Source organism: Pipistrellus kuhlii, unplaced genomic scaffold (genome assembly GCF_014108245.1).
Source record: "Pipistrellus kuhlii isolate mPipKuh1 unplaced genomic scaffold, mPipKuh1.p scaffold_m20_p_7, whole genome shotgun sequence".
Taxonomy (NCBI): domain Eukaryota; kingdom Metazoa; phylum Chordata; class Mammalia; order Chiroptera; family Vespertilionidae; genus Pipistrellus; species Pipistrellus kuhlii.
This window is the reverse complement of record NW_023425573.1, coordinates 74,463,256-74,478,552: the sequence shown is the minus strand read 5'-3', so window position 1 is coordinate 74,478,552 and position 15,297 is coordinate 74,463,256. Positions and strand designations below refer to the sequence as shown.

The following is a 15,297-nucleotide window of genomic DNA, read 5'->3' as shown; positions in this document are numbered from 1 at the left end:
GGCCACTATGGGCACTGCCATATTTGTGACTGAGTGATGATTAATTTGCATATTACCCTTTTATTAGATAGGATTCCTCTCATTTAGTTGGCATCTACATGTATTTTTTATTTACCTTGACCAGACTGTGTTCCTACAGCACAGGGCATGTTGTTTTATTTTTAAATCCTTGTTGCCCAGGCACATCCATTGTGCAGAATGGAGCTGCTGATCCTATTTGTTTTATAAGGCTGCATGAGATTAAACAGTGCACATGCAAACACATTAAGTACCCCACAAATATAAAACATTTTTATTTTTATGAGATTACTTTCCTCAAGGAACTTGCATTAAGTAAACAATACCCATAGATATTGCTTCTGAAGCTTTTTTAAAAAAGAAGTAAAAACAATCACAAGATCATTGAGCAAAGGAAGGGACATTAATATACCTTTTGCTAGGTCATGATTCTCTTTCCTGTGTCTTTCAAGTCTTACCAATTTCTGTTGGAGAGAAAAATCTGGTGAAAATTTCCATTCAAAGCATTTATTTTCTGCTAAACAATGTGGCCTTTTTATTGTGTGTTGCAGGACTTATTAGAACAAAGATATTTCTAATTTAGTGGCTCATTACAAAATATACAGAACATGATTAATATTTGATAAGGTCAAACTCCAGTTTTGCAGGTTGATTGTCCTTTTACTAAGCAGCAATTACAAATCAGAATTGGGTTCTCTAACTTGTGTCTAATAAACTGATATCTATCTATATTGAGAAAAGAAGTATAGAAGATAACTCAATAATCGATGATCCAAAAGCCACATTTATTTATTTTCTTTTGACCCTTGTGAGCTAATTTTTAGCAGTTGTGGCATATTTACATTTCTTATGTTCATATTTTACTTAGATTAGATTTTTTTTTGTTATTTCTTAACAATACATAGGATTAGGCTGACTTTGCATTAAGAATTGCAATAGATCATTGAAATCTGACTACTTAAAATAATGGATAATTCAGAGTGCTAGTTCTTAACTGGATAGATACTCCTATCCTCTTATATTATTAGAACATAGTTAAATCAGGGTCTATTTATTTATCAGATATATTTTTATTAATTTTAGAGATGAAGAGAAAGATAGAAAGAAAGAGAGAGAGAGAGAGGGGGAGAAACATTAATGATGAGAGAATCACTGATAGACTGCCTCCTGGATGCCCCACACTGGGGATCCAGCACATACATCCTGGCATCTACCCTCACCAGGAATCAAACAATGACCTCTTGGTTTATAGAACAATGACCTCAATGTCAACCACTGAGCCACACAGGCCGGGCTCAGGATCTCTTCTTTTAAATATAATAGATGCCGTTATGTCATTTTACTGTTGGGGTTGAATTTCACTTTAAGATTAAGAGTTTATTCAGGTATAATAATACATGTAATCATGATACATTAATTAAATGTTTAAGTAAAACTGAGTGAAAATTGAAAAATATCTTAAGTTAAACCTGTGGAATGCTATGTCTATTATATGATTAAGAGCTGGTTATCGGTAGTCAGAATTATACCCAGCGTGGAGGAATTTCTTACTGGAAAAGCACAGTGCAGCCTCACTGTAGGGTGAACAGATGGAGGTGCGGAGGAGGGACTGAATGGAGCAGGTGAGGGGGAAGCCTGTGCAGCGGTGAACACTGGGCGGCAGGTGTCGGAACTCCCTGTGCGTGAGCAGCGGTTCGGTTCCCAGGGATCTGCGATGGTATTTGAGTCCTGGGTGTGCTAATGACTTGTCACTGTGATCCTTTTACCTCCTGCCACTGGATCTATTCTGAGTGATTAGTGAATATTTTGGAACTGTTTTTGATAATGTCTGTCTTAATTTAAGACACTTTTTTACACCGTTTGCTATTCTTAACATTTTGCGACTTCAAAGACCAGGAAAAAGTGGTACGGTTCACTTGTCTTCTGTTCCGAGGGACAGTGCGGAGTTGACTTCAGGTTATGACACACACACCACTGGGTGGTTAAAGACCAAGGCTTTAAAATGTCTTTGTACTGTAAGCTTTAATTTTAATGATATACAAAAGTAATTTTCCTTTTACTGTATAGTCGACTTTTAAGAGGACCTGGTCATAAAGTAAGGACTTAAATATTTTAATGTCATAGCCGCCTTTCCCTCATCTCTCTTTAATAATTACAAATGAAGTTTTAGAATAATCTTTGTAAGAAGATAATTTGCTTTTTTCCCCCAGATAAATTGAAGATTATTCATCAAGCACATAAATCAAAGGTACAGTATCTGGCACATAGCAAGTAATCAATGTTGATCGACTTAGTGAATAAATGAATGAAGACATGAACTTCTAAAATATTTTCATCATAGCAGCGTTTTATTGGAAAAACCCCTACTACAGCTTTATTTTTCCATTAAAAAAAAAAAAAGTCTAAGTCATATGCCTGTTCATAGTAGATTCTTTAAAATGGGTTAATTTTTTTGTCCTGGCCAGTTTGGCTCAGTGAACAGTGTTAGCCCATGCACTGAAAGGTCCGGGTTTGATTCTGGTAAAGGCATGTGCTCGGTTTCAGGCTCTATCCCTGGCCCTGGTCAGGGTGTGTGTGAGAGACAGCCGGTCAGTGTGTCTCCCTCATATTGATGTTTCTCTCTCCGTCTCTTTGCCTTCTATTCATCCTCTCTCTCTCTCTCTCCCTCCCTCTCTCTCTCTCTCGCTCGCGCTCTCTCTCTCTCTCTCTCTCTCTCTCTCTCTCTCTCTCTCTCTCTCTCTCTCTCTCTCATCTAAAGTTTTACATATGACTCATTTCCCCCCAATTGACCCCCTCCCCACCAAGCCATTCCCACCCCAGGCAAGCTCCCGCCGCCCCAGTATCTGTGCCCATTGGTTATGCTAATATGCATGCATACAAGTCCTTTGGTTGCTTCCTAAACACCCCCCACCCCCCACACACACACCATTTGTCTCTGGATGGATCTATTCTTGTTCATCAAATTATGTTGATCATTATTTCCCACATATGAGAGATCATGTGACATTTATCTTTCTCTGACTGGCTTATTTCACTAAGCATAATGCTCTCCAGTTCCGTCCATGCTGTTGCAAATGTTAAAAGTTCCTTCTTTTTTTTTTTATAGTGGCATAGTATTCCATTGTGTAAATGTACCAGTTTTTAATCCACTCATCTGCTGATGGGCATTTAGGCTGTTTCCAAATCTTAGCTATTGTAAATTGTGCTACTATGAATGTAGGGGTACATATATCCTTTCTGATTGGTGTTTCTGGCTTCTTGGGATATAGTCCTAGAAGTGGGATCACTGGGTCAAATGGGAGTTCCCTTTTAACTTTTTAAGGAAACTTCACCCTGTTCTCCACAGTGGCTGCACCAGTCTGCATTCCCACCAGTGGTGCATGAGGGTTCCTTTTTTTCCACATCCTCGTCAGCACTTGTTGTTTGTTGATTTATTGATGATAACCATTCTGACAGGTGTGAGGTGGGACCTCAGTGTTGTTTTGATTTGCATCTCGTGGATGATTAGTGACTTTGAGCATGTTTTCATATGTCTCTTGGCCTTCTGTATGTCCTCTTTCAAAACTGTCTATTTACATCCTTTGACCGTTATTTGATTGGATTGTTTACCTTCCTTTTGTTACATTGTATGAGTTCTTTGTAAATTTTTGAGATTAAGCCCTTATCAGAAATATCATTGGCAAATATGTTCTCCCTTGCAGTGGGCTTTCTTGTTGTTTTGTTGATGGTTTCTTTTGCTGTGCAGAAGCTTTTTATTTTGAGGTAGTCCCATTTGTTTATTTTCTCCTTAGTCTCTATTGCCCTAGGATCTGTGTTTGTAAAGATATTACTACAACATATGCCTGCTATTTTGCTGCCTATGGAGTCTTGCAGGTTTTTTATGGTTTCTCATCTTACATTCAAGTCCTTTAGCCATTTTGAGTTTGTTTTTGTGTATGGTGTAAGTTTCATTTTTTTTTTTTTGCATGTATCTTCAAATTTCCCAGCACCGTTTATTAAAGAGACTGTTTTGACTCCATTGTATGCTCTTGCCTCCTTTGTAAAATATTAATTGAGCATAATGGTTTGGGTAATTTCTGGGTTCTTTATTCTATTCCATTGATCTATATGTCTGTTTTAGTGCCAGTAACAGGCAGTTTTGAGAACCGTGGCTTCGTAATATAGCTTGATATCTGGTATTGTGATCCCACCAACTTTGTTCTTCTTTTTCAGGATTACTGTGGCTATTCAGGACTTTTTTTATTCCAGATAAATTTTTGAAGAATTTGTTCTAGATCTTTGAAGTATGCCATTTGTATTTTAATAGGGATTGCATTGAATCTATAGATTCCTTTTGGTAGTATGGACATTTTAATGATGTTGATTCTACCAATCCATGAACATGGTGTATTCTTCCATTTGTTTATTTCTTCCTCTCTCTTTTTCAATGTCCTAAAGTTTTCTGTGTATAGTTCTTTTAGGTTCTAGTTAAGTTTATTTTTAGGTATCTTAATTTTTTTGGTGCAATGGTAAATGGGATTGTTTTTTTCCTTTCTCTTTCTGTGAGTTCGTTATTGGTGTATAAAAAGACCATAGATTTCTGGGCATTAATTATGTATCCTGCTACATTGCCAAATTCGTTTATTAGGTCTAATAGTTTTTTCATGGAGTCTTTGGGATTTTCTATATATAGTGAAGATGATGATGGTGATGATGTTGGTAGTGGTGATGATGATGATGATGTTATGAGATCGTGATGATTATGGTGGGATAAGATGGTGGTGCTGCTGCTGATGGTGATGATGGTGGTGGTGGGCTAAGATGGTTGTGATGATGATGAGATGGTGATGATGATAATATGAGAGGATGATGATGATATGAGAGGATGATGATAATATGAGATGGTGATGATGATGTTGGTGGTGGTAATAGTGATGATGATAATGTTGTTATGAGATGGTGATGATGGTAGTGGTGGTGGAATAAGATGGTGGTGATTATGATGATGATGGTGATGATGGTGGTAGAGGGCTAAGATGGTTGTGATGATGATGTGATGATGATGATGATGATATGAGAGGATGATGATGATATGAGATGGTGATGATGGTGGTAGTGGTAGTGTGGCAGTAGCAGCAAGAGAGCAGTTAACGGTTAATGGAGAGTTCTTGCTATGTGACCGACACTATGTTGAGTGTTTTATATGCTTCGTCTCATTTCATCCTCACCACAAAGTAATAGAGAAGATGTGTCCTTTCCCCTTTTGTTCATACGAGGAAACCAAGTCTGAGAGAGGCTGTGTAGCTCGTTGAGAGCACTCAGCCGGACATTGGTGGAGCTCAAAGCAGAGTGCTGTGGCACTGTCTCCCTGGTGCTTTCCACAGTGCGCGCACTTAGTAGGGGCTCACTGTCCATTCACTCCTCTCCTTACAGTAGTGGGAGTCGAGTGTGACTCGGGTTATTATTAATTTTTTTTTTTGACTCGGGTTGTTGCTGTGTCCTGATGTAACAATTCTATGTCTTTGAGAAATCTCACCACATACGAAGCACAGAAGTGCTGCTAAAATGCAGATTTTCCTTCTTTCTAGACAAACGAACTTGTGCTGAGTTTGGAAGATGACGACACACTCATGTTGAAAGAAGACCACACTCTGAAAGCAGCTGGAATCGGTGAGAAAGAGTGTGTGTGGTGCCAGCAGGAGCCCCTGCCTGCATGGCGACCCTGACTGATTATACTTGGATAACTCACCACAAAGTAAAGGCTACTCTCGGTGCCCTAAACACTGCCTGGTAATTATTCAGAGGAGGATGAGAAGGATGTACATTCAGATCATTTCACTGAGGGCAGTAGTTATCCACTCTCTAAATGTCCCAAATACAAATAGTTCTTTTCGGAAGGTGTGCTCAGAATTCTGCGAGGGTTATTTTAAATGATTGGCAGGTTATTGTTCAATAACTTGCTTATTCTTATCAGCCTCATTTGAGAGAGGCGGACCTGGTAGAAACTAATGTGGAATCCGGAAGGGTGATGCTTGCAGCACATGCAGCATGGTTTCCATAGCTGTCCAGATCATCCGGGCCGACCAGGTCACGGAATCTCAAATAGGAGCCTCGTGAGCACAGTTGTAAAATGGCCCAATTTAGCCTTTCAACCTGGAAAAGGCCTGCAGTTATAGTTTAAATAAATGCTGTTACATATTTTGTGACCATTAGATGTCACTCTAATTCTACTTATATGTGCACCTAAAGCTTATCTGGCAGCGGGAGTGAAGATTCTGGGAGAGCGGTGAGCAGTTGAAGCCTTTATGCCTCTGACCCGCCTTTGTGGTAGATGACTAATGAAACGGCACAAGCCGCACTGCACAGCTGCCACATGTACTCTGAGGAGCACGTCCGGGAGGCCCGTGTTAGGAGCCTCCGTGTTTTCTTGTTTCACTTTAGTCACAAATGTCAGGAATTTACTTCTGAGTGATATATGTAATTAACGTAAGTTCCTGACACATCTTATAATTTAAGTAGGATTTTTAAATAACATGTTATGAAATGTTACACTTGGTTTCTATGTTTGTCCATGCTATTTGCTAGATTAGTGTCTTTTCATATTATGATTGACCATATACATTAGGTTTATTGTTATTATTTGAGAAAAACTTTTTATTTTGGCATATATTTCTTCAAATGCAGTTGTATTATTATAGCAGGTGGCACCTGTGTTATTGAGGCACATGGCCCCTAGCACAACGCTATAATAAATATAACCAACTGGTGTTGATGCAGGAATTGACAGATCTATGGAAAAGAATAGAAAATCTAAAAACCAGTTAACAAAAAGTAAGGTTTCACAATTTGATCAATTTTTGACATCTCAAATAAGTGAGAAAAGAATGAATTAACCAAAACATGATGTCGGGCTCAATGCCAAAGCATTTGGGGAATTACAATTAAAATTTTAATCTCAGTCTTTATTCCAAAATAAATTCTAGTGGATTAAGTGTTATAATGTAAAATTAAAAAACACACACACAAAATGTAGCCCAATACTTTTATAATCTTGGGGAAGAGAAGATCTCTAAGCATGACCACAAGCAATAAAAATAATGTAAACAGAGTTAAAGGAGAAGCAATAACTATGAAAAAGTATTAGCATCATGAATGACACATGTATGAGCCTGATTTTATATGAAGCACCAATAGTCTGAAAAAGATAAACAAGAAATTCTGATAGAAGAAATAGCTAACTTGATAAATAATTCAACTTTATTAGTCATGAGAAATACACATGAAAATAGATACATGTCATGTACTAGTCTAAGGGTTAGGAATTAGACCTGGAGCCAGAGTGCTCAGGTTCATGGCTGATCTGCCACTTACTGGCTGGGTGACCTTGGACCAGCGGTGATTATAGGACCAGCAGCCATGAGGAAAGTGCTAGTGCTGGGAAAGGGGAAATTTTCAGAACTACTGGTGGGAGTGTCCATTACCTGTAACTTTCAGTTTGACCAATGGGACTTCCTCACACTTAACGTGGTGTCTCATCTATCACCATGCCAGCAGGAGCCTGCTTCCTCAAGCTCTGGCTGCTGTGAGGTAGTGAGATGTCTTCAGAGCGGTGGCCATGTTCTCTCGCCTCCCGTGAGTGAATCACTCGTGTGGAGCTTTATTTATTGACTGGAAATAGAATATATTGTGTCATAACTTTGTTATTTAAAAGTGTACGTACTGCCCAGCTGGTGTGGCCCAATGATTGAGCATTGACCTATGAATCAGCATGGTTTAATTCCTGGTCAGAGCACATGCCCGGATTGTGGGTTCCATCCCCAATGAGGGGTGTGCAGGAGGCAGCCAATCAATGATTCTCTCTCATCATTGATGTTTCTATTTCTCCTTCTCCCTCTCTGAAATAAATAAATATATATTTTTTCATTTAATAAATCTTTATTGTTCAGATTATTACAGTTGTTTCTCCCTTCCCCCTCCCATAGTTCCCCTCCACCCGATTCCCACTCTGTCCTCTGCCCTTACCTCCCCCCCACCATTGTCCTCATCCATAGGTGTATGATTGTTGTCCAGTCTTTTCCTGAAACCCATTCACCCCTTGACCCCTAAGAATTATCAATCCCCTCCCATTTTATGCACCTGATTCTTAATTCACCAGTTTGTTCTGTTCCTCAGATTTTTAATTCACTTGATTTTTAGATTTACTTGTTGATAGATATGTATTTGTTGTTCATAATTTTTATCTTTACTTTTTTTCTCCTTCTTGCTCTTCTTAAAGAATACCTATCAGCATTTCATATCTGTGAAGCTCTTTATCTGCCCTTCAATTCTGAATGATAACTTTGCTGAATAGAGTAATGTTGGTTGTAGGTTCTTGCTATTAATCACTTTGAATATTTCTTGCCACTCCCATCTGGCCTGCATAGTTTCTGTTGAGAAATCAGCTGACAACCATATTTGTGCTCCCTTGTAGGTAATTAACTGTTTTTCTCTTGCTGCTTTTAATATTCTCTCTTTGTATTTGGCCCTTGGCATTTTAATTATGATGTGTCTTGGTGTGGTCCTCTTTGGATTCCTTTTGTTTGGAGTTCTGTGCACTTCCTGGGCTTGTAAGTCTATTTCTTTCACCAGGTGGGGGAAGTTTTTGGTCACTATTTCTTCAAATAGGTTTTCAATATCTTGCTCTCTCTCTTCTTGGACTCCCCATTATTCTGATGTTGGTACGCTTGAAGTTGTCCCGGAGGCTTCTTACACCATCTTCAACTTTCTGGATTCTTTTTTCTTTTTGCTTTTCCAGTTGAGTGTTTGTTGCTTCTTTGTATTTCAAATCTTTGACTTGATTCTTGCGTTCCACTAGTCTGCTGGTGGGTCTCTGTATAATATTCTTTATTTTAGTCAGTGTATGCTAAATTTCTAGTTGGTCCTTTTTCTAGAGAGTCTCTTAAAATTTATTGGCCTTTTCTAGGAAATTCTTGAAAAACCTTATAACTGTGGTTTTGAACACTATATTCATTCACTTGTTTCCTCCATTTCTTTTGTTTGTGATCTGTTTGCTTGTCTCATTTTCGCTGCTTCCCTGAGTTGGTAGGGTGGCTTTTTGTGCTAGGTGTCTAATGGGTCGGCCTCTTAGTTACCTGAAATGGACACTCTTGGCGCACCTCTTGTAGACTGTGTGCACAGCCTTGTGGTAGTTAAGTTTTGATTGTTGTTTGTGTCACTGGGAGGAATTGACTATGAGGACCTGCTGTGTCTATAATGGAAGAACTGCTGTGCTGGAGACATGCTTATTGGGGAGGACTTGTTTCAGTGGGGCTTTGGTGCTCACTGAGTCTGCCTCTTGAACATGTCCCTTATGAGAGTAGTTGAAATTTGGTGTCGTCTCACACTGACAACTAGCTTCTGGATCTCTAATGGGGTGCAGGTCAGCTACTGTCTGAGGCCACCCAGCAAGAGCTACAGCAGGAACTACAGTTTTCTCCTCTCTGCTTGGGGTTTGGTGGTTTTGGAGGTGTCTGACTGGAGTTGCAGTTTGCAGTTTGTTAGGTTAAGCTGAGATAGGGCAGGCCATTTATATGCAAAGTCACTGCATGAAGCTTGGGTGTGTTTGTAGATTGTGTGGGGCGGGGTCTCAGGGCCCCAAGAGACTAGGGTGTGGCAAACAGCAATGGCTGCTAGTCAGCCTTCTCTGCGTTTCCACATTTCCAAGTCCCACACTGCAGTAACAATTATTGCTGGGCACACCTCTGCAAGAAAGTCACCCTCACTTTCTGACCTGATGGCCGACAGTCCAGTGTCTCCCCAGAAACTGGATTTCAGAGTAATCAGGAGCTTGTCTCCCTTCAGGTTGAAAACAGCACATCCATTTGCCTGCCACCAGCCCGATTCGAGTGCCTCCATTCCTCAGCTTTTCAGCACTTGTGCACGTCTCAATGCTCTTTTCTCTTTCCTTCTAGTTGTAGAACTTCCACTTAGCCAGATTTCCTGTGGTTCTGTCTTTTGTCTTTTGGCTGTAATTTTGAAATTGTTATGTGAGGCAGCAGTTTAGGTTTACCTATGCCACCATCTTGGTTTTTCCTCAAAAATATATTTTTAAAATGTACATATTTACATGTCTGTATGTGTATATGGAGAAAAGAAATGGTTTCACAGGGAGGTGACGTTGCTAGAAATTGAATTTTCTTTCCTCACCATACTATTGAATTGTTCTTGTAATTTAAAATTTGCCTACAGTTTACATATAAATTACATCTATTACTTGTGTAGAGATTAAAGTCCTAGAGTTAGAGAAAATTGATTTGAATGAAGGCTCGAATTTTACTTACTTTGTGGCCTTCAGTAAGCCGTTCAGCCTCTCTGAACTTCTGTTTCGACTTTTGTAAAACAAAACAGAAGTAATTAAGCCTATTTCAGTGGCTCGTCACAGAGATGAGTAAAAGCATGGATACAAGAGCATTTGAAGAAATGCATGCAAAGCTCTCAAAAATATTCATTTTATTTAGGAACCATTCTGGGGAAGATAATTGGCAAATGCTTTGAATTTATTAAAATATTGAATTGTTGGCGTAATTGTCATTAATTTCAGATTCATGTACTGAGTCACCTGTAAAGGTGAGGATCAATTCCATCATGTTTGTCTTCCTCGTTTTCCAGCCATAGGCCTTTGATCAGAACCAGATTCTTCGCATGCGTTCCCGCTAGTCCCTGGGCGATTCGAGCATGTCCACTGCCCTCCTTTCTGGCCAGCCCACAGCCTGGTCAGGAGCTGCTTGGGCCACTGCTGGGACCTTTCTCTCCTCTGCACAGCCCTCGCTGTCACCCAGAGCGGTGGTGATGCACGCCGAGAACAGGCCGCAGCGTGCAGGGAAAGGGGACCCTGGAGAGCTGCAGTGTGAAACGATCCTTGAAGCGTGTGATTATCCTGGGGGACCTTCCCTCCCTCGGTGCTGCTCTGGTTGGCTTTTTAAGAGGTTTAAGAGAAAAAATTCAAGTCCTCACTCTCCCCTTTACCACCGATCTGGCTGTGGAGCAGTCACTCTGACAGTTGACATGGGAATAATGCCAAGGTAACAAAATGTACCATTATGGCTTTTCTGCAGGAGTCATGAAAGGAAGAAGAGAAAGTAGGGGGAGGGGGTGGGGGTTGCAGGGGACAGAATTGTTTGAAGATTTCTTTTCTCCCGGAGAAATTCTCCAGTTCCCACTCTGGCCTTTTATCTGCACTGCAGATCCCAGCTGTGTGTTTGCCTGACGTGGGGAGTTGGTGTTTGTGGACCAGAGCTGGCACATAAGTCAAAAAGATTTGCTTTGTGGAAGGAAGAAAAAGGCTCCACCTAGAATTGTTACTTACACTTTAAAGAAGTTTACCTTGTTTTTAACTATTGTAATTTTACAGACTAGTTCCCCTAAGCAATGAATTTGCATGTAAGTTTTTTTTTGGTTTTTTTCTGTGGCACTACTGTATTTTATCTTTAGTTTTGCTACATTCTACAACTGTTACACTTTTTGAATCCTCTCTGGTTTAGCTTTCCTCTGGGCCTGGGCAGAGGAGGTGTGGGCCCACCAAGCGGGGTTCCGGACTGGGGGCCAGAGGAGCCTCCCGTAAGCCATTCCTCTATTCCTCCCTCCCATTGTGGAAATCTCAGGCATGTGTCCTGCCTATCACATACCAGGCTTATTTCACTGTGTTCTTCTAACTGTAGTTTGAAATCTCTGCCCGCTATCTGAAACAGACACTGGAGCAAACAGGAAATAAATGCACAGTAGTTTGGACCGTCTTTCCTGGATGGTTGACCTCCTTTGGTGAAAATTTAGAAATATAACTCAGCTGCTGGCACAGTTGTGAATGATTTGTGGATTAGGATTTTATGAAACTTGGGAGGATAGGGTATTTACCCAGAGCAGGAAGGAGGGTGAACTTTGTCCTTCGGGTCTCTCTCAAATTGCTGCAGAATCCACACCTAGCTCTTCCTGTTAGTTTTTGAGGTTGGGGTTCTTTTGCCAATCATCTGCAGTTATTACCACATTGCAGCCTGGCCTGATCCTTCTTCGTCTGAACCACAAAATCAGTGTCATGTATCCGGCCCTCTTCTCAGACAGCAGGCGCAGTGCCTCAGGCACCGCTGCCGACAGGGACGCGGCTCGGACTGGAAACTGCCATGAACTCTCATCAGTAGCCAGTTCACTGAGATGCTATTTGGGTTTGAGTTCATTGCATTACATTTCCCTTGAGATTTTACATTTAAAACTGGTATTTATATTTGTTTATATAAAGTCATTATTATTACTTTCCTGATAAAGGGGTGTGTGTGTGTGTCCTGTTTGGAAACAAAATTACTGACTTTATAGCCAAAGTTTGAATGTGCTGGCTTGTGTTCATGTCATTAAAATTGAAAGCCAGTGTTGAAATGATCCACAAATGTATTTGGAGGACTCTTGGTTTTATTTGCTAGTCAGACAAAAGGAGGAGCGGGCATTGTGCTCGCTGGATTTTAGATTGCACGTTCATTTCAGATTCACACACGGAGGCACCGGGTGCACTCCGCCTGCAGCACTTTAATTTACAGCCAGCGCCCAGAGGACCGGCCAGGCAGGCTTCCCGAAGCTCCTCCGGAGCCATTTGAATAGAATCTGGGAAGCAAGGATTGAAGGGATAATGGTGGGAAGGGTGATTATGTAGAGGTCTTGGAAATCTTTCATAATTCATTTTACTTTAATTGGCAACTAAATTTGCATTATAAGTGCTTTAAATCATTCTCTCAAACATTTTCAACAGTTTTACAGATTTAAAAGAAACATCATATTCAATTTCTATTTGAAACCACATTCCTAAAGTTAGAAATTCATTTTATATCTTACTTTTGAATGTATAGAGAAACTTTTAATTTTTATTGTTTTCCAATTTGTTAGGGGTGAAAAATTTTAACTATATTTTTATTGATTTTAGAGAAGGAGAGGGAGAGAAAGAAACATCAATAATGAGAGAGAATCATTGATTGACTGACTCCTGCCTGCCCCCTACTGGTGATCAAGCCTGCAACCCAGGGATGTGCCCTGACTGGGAATTGAAGGGTAACCTGGTTTATAGGTCAGTGCTCAACCACTGAGCCACACTGGCTGGGCTGGGCTGAAAATTTTTTATCAACCTGATGAATCTGAGTTTAACTCATTTGCCAATCTAGTTTTCTTGAAAAAATGCACTCATCTGACAATAAAATCTTTATCTTAGATTATCTCATTTGAGCCTGTATTATGAGAGGTGGCATACATACTTTATGTGAATAATGGATTGATCTATAAGTTAATTAGATCCAGGAGAACCTGCTGTCAAAAGAAAAATGCTCTGTCAGTCCTTTCTTTACATCAGCTTATTCTGGACCTAATGCTACTGTACGCTGCATTAGTTTCTCAAAAGGGGCACAGATAAACGTCAGCCTCAGGGAGTGAATATTGTCATCACAGGTAGTGTGTGTCGGCGCAGTGCTGTGGGGAGTTCTGCATGTAAATAGCATGTGGCAGAGGAAACCTTGCGTTGTGATTATGAAGAACAGGGTGCTTTTGCTTGTTCTCCATTAGAAAGATGATTAAATCACTTGCAAATGATTAAGTCTACTTTTAGCTTTGCTTCCCTTCAAAAGGAAACCCCAGGAGCTTTTTATATAAAGGATAGATCTCAAAATATCTTATCTGTGAATATTGGATTTTTTGAAAGCCCCCTTTCAACATTTTACTGATTCCTATTGTGGAGCCTCTTACCCATTCTTTTAGATGCTTTTTTTGGGTGCAATTAATGAAATGCTCCCTCCTCGCTGATTCCCAGTTTCTCTCTGCTGTATCTTCCCCCCCTCCCCCCCCCCCCTCCCAGCTCATTGTGATGAGAGTTTGCAGTCTGATTTTCATCAAGATGAATCTTCGCATAGTGGACTAGAATGAGGGTCTGAGACTATGGGTGATTTTATTTTCTTCTTCAACATTTCTGTATTTGCTGTAATGAGCATGGGCACTTTACTCTTGGGAAACATTAAATTGGATATTCTTAAAACCAGCAAAAACATTTTTAATGAAATGTCCTACTAAGTGTTTGATTTCCTTGTTTGGTGACATATTCTGATGATGAGATGAGCGTTGTAAATGAAGTGGTGATCCTGGGCACCCCTCCTCATTACCCTCCTTATTTGTCTTGAAGAGTTTACTTGTCTGCTGTTAGAGGATATGTTAATTGACTGATCAGTATTCATTACAAATAATCTTGTCTGTTTTCTTGTCGAGATTCTGAAGGCCCTTTTGCTCTTTCGGTAAGAGCTAAGCAGACTGTATTAACTTCTGGTTTAATTTAAGAAACGAATGTGGAATTGTTGGCGCAACACCTTAAAGAATTGCATGTTTAATAATTGGAAGGCTTTCCATCAGATTTGTCTCTGGTCTGAATTAATAATGGTGCTGACTTATTGTTTTAGAAGACAGAGTCCTTGACCTGCTAGGTTGAAAGAATTGTGACTGCTCTGAACCTGGCGGGTCCTTTAGCTGCGCCGTATCCCCTGTGAATAATTAGAGGCATTTGAAGGTATTGAGGTAGAAGCCAATTTGTGTCTTTCACTTTGCATATTGTTGAAGCCTCATGAATTAATCATAGGCAGGCAAAAAATTAACTTCTTCAGACACATATTTTGATGGGTCATGAGGGAGAATGTAAAGTGATCTGTAAAATATTCTACTGATCCTCTGAGTATTAAATTATTATACCTACAGGCTAATTTCAGAGGAAAAAAGAGTTTTTCCTCCTTCAGTAATTGAGTAGCAAATTTGAAAAAAAATAAAGGTTTGTTATTTTTTAGGACTGTTAAGAGGACTATAAATGATTAAATTTATGATTTTCTGAAAACCAGATTCTTGTGTTAATTATTGTTTTAAGTTTTTTTATTTATTGTTCTTTTTATTTTTAAATTACTTGATTTCTAGACTGTTATAACTCCAATTTATACTTCTTGTTGATTTAGTGAACTGTGAAACCAAACAAATAACTCATCTCTCACTTTAGGCATCTAAATCACCAAGTCAGAGTAATGTGGGTTTCCATACTTATTTAAATCCAATTTTACATTAAAATTATTTTCCACTTTCTGTTTATCTTTTTTTCAGCCAATGAAACTGAAATTGCATTCTTCTGTGAAGAAGATTATAAGAACTACAAAGCTAATCCCATTTCATCCTGGTGAAAACCCCACGGGCTTCCTTTTTGCATGCCTGTATTAAGCTCTTTATTCCACTAGTGAGTTTTTAAATTGACAAATAAACTTTAAAAATTAA

General features: G+C 39.5%; 1 protein-coding gene across 3 annotated transcripts in view; it reads left to right on the top strand.

The window, feature by feature from the left end:
* Positions 1-15,297, top strand: part of CUNH2orf76 (chromosome unknown C2orf76 homolog) — a 64,687-nt gene extending 49,390 nt beyond the window's left edge. For all 3 annotated transcript variants that reach the window (XM_036421584.2, XM_045575305.1, XM_045575304.1), the window contains 3 exons: positions 2,229-2,266; positions 5,586-5,667; positions 15,130-15,297. In XM_036421584.2, coding sequence (XP_036277477.1) covers positions 2,229-2,266; positions 5,586-5,667; positions 15,130-15,206 — 197 coding nt within the window. In that variant the 3' untranslated portion in view covers positions 15,207-15,297. The remainder of the gene's footprint in view (positions 1-2,228; positions 2,267-5,585; positions 5,668-15,129) is intronic.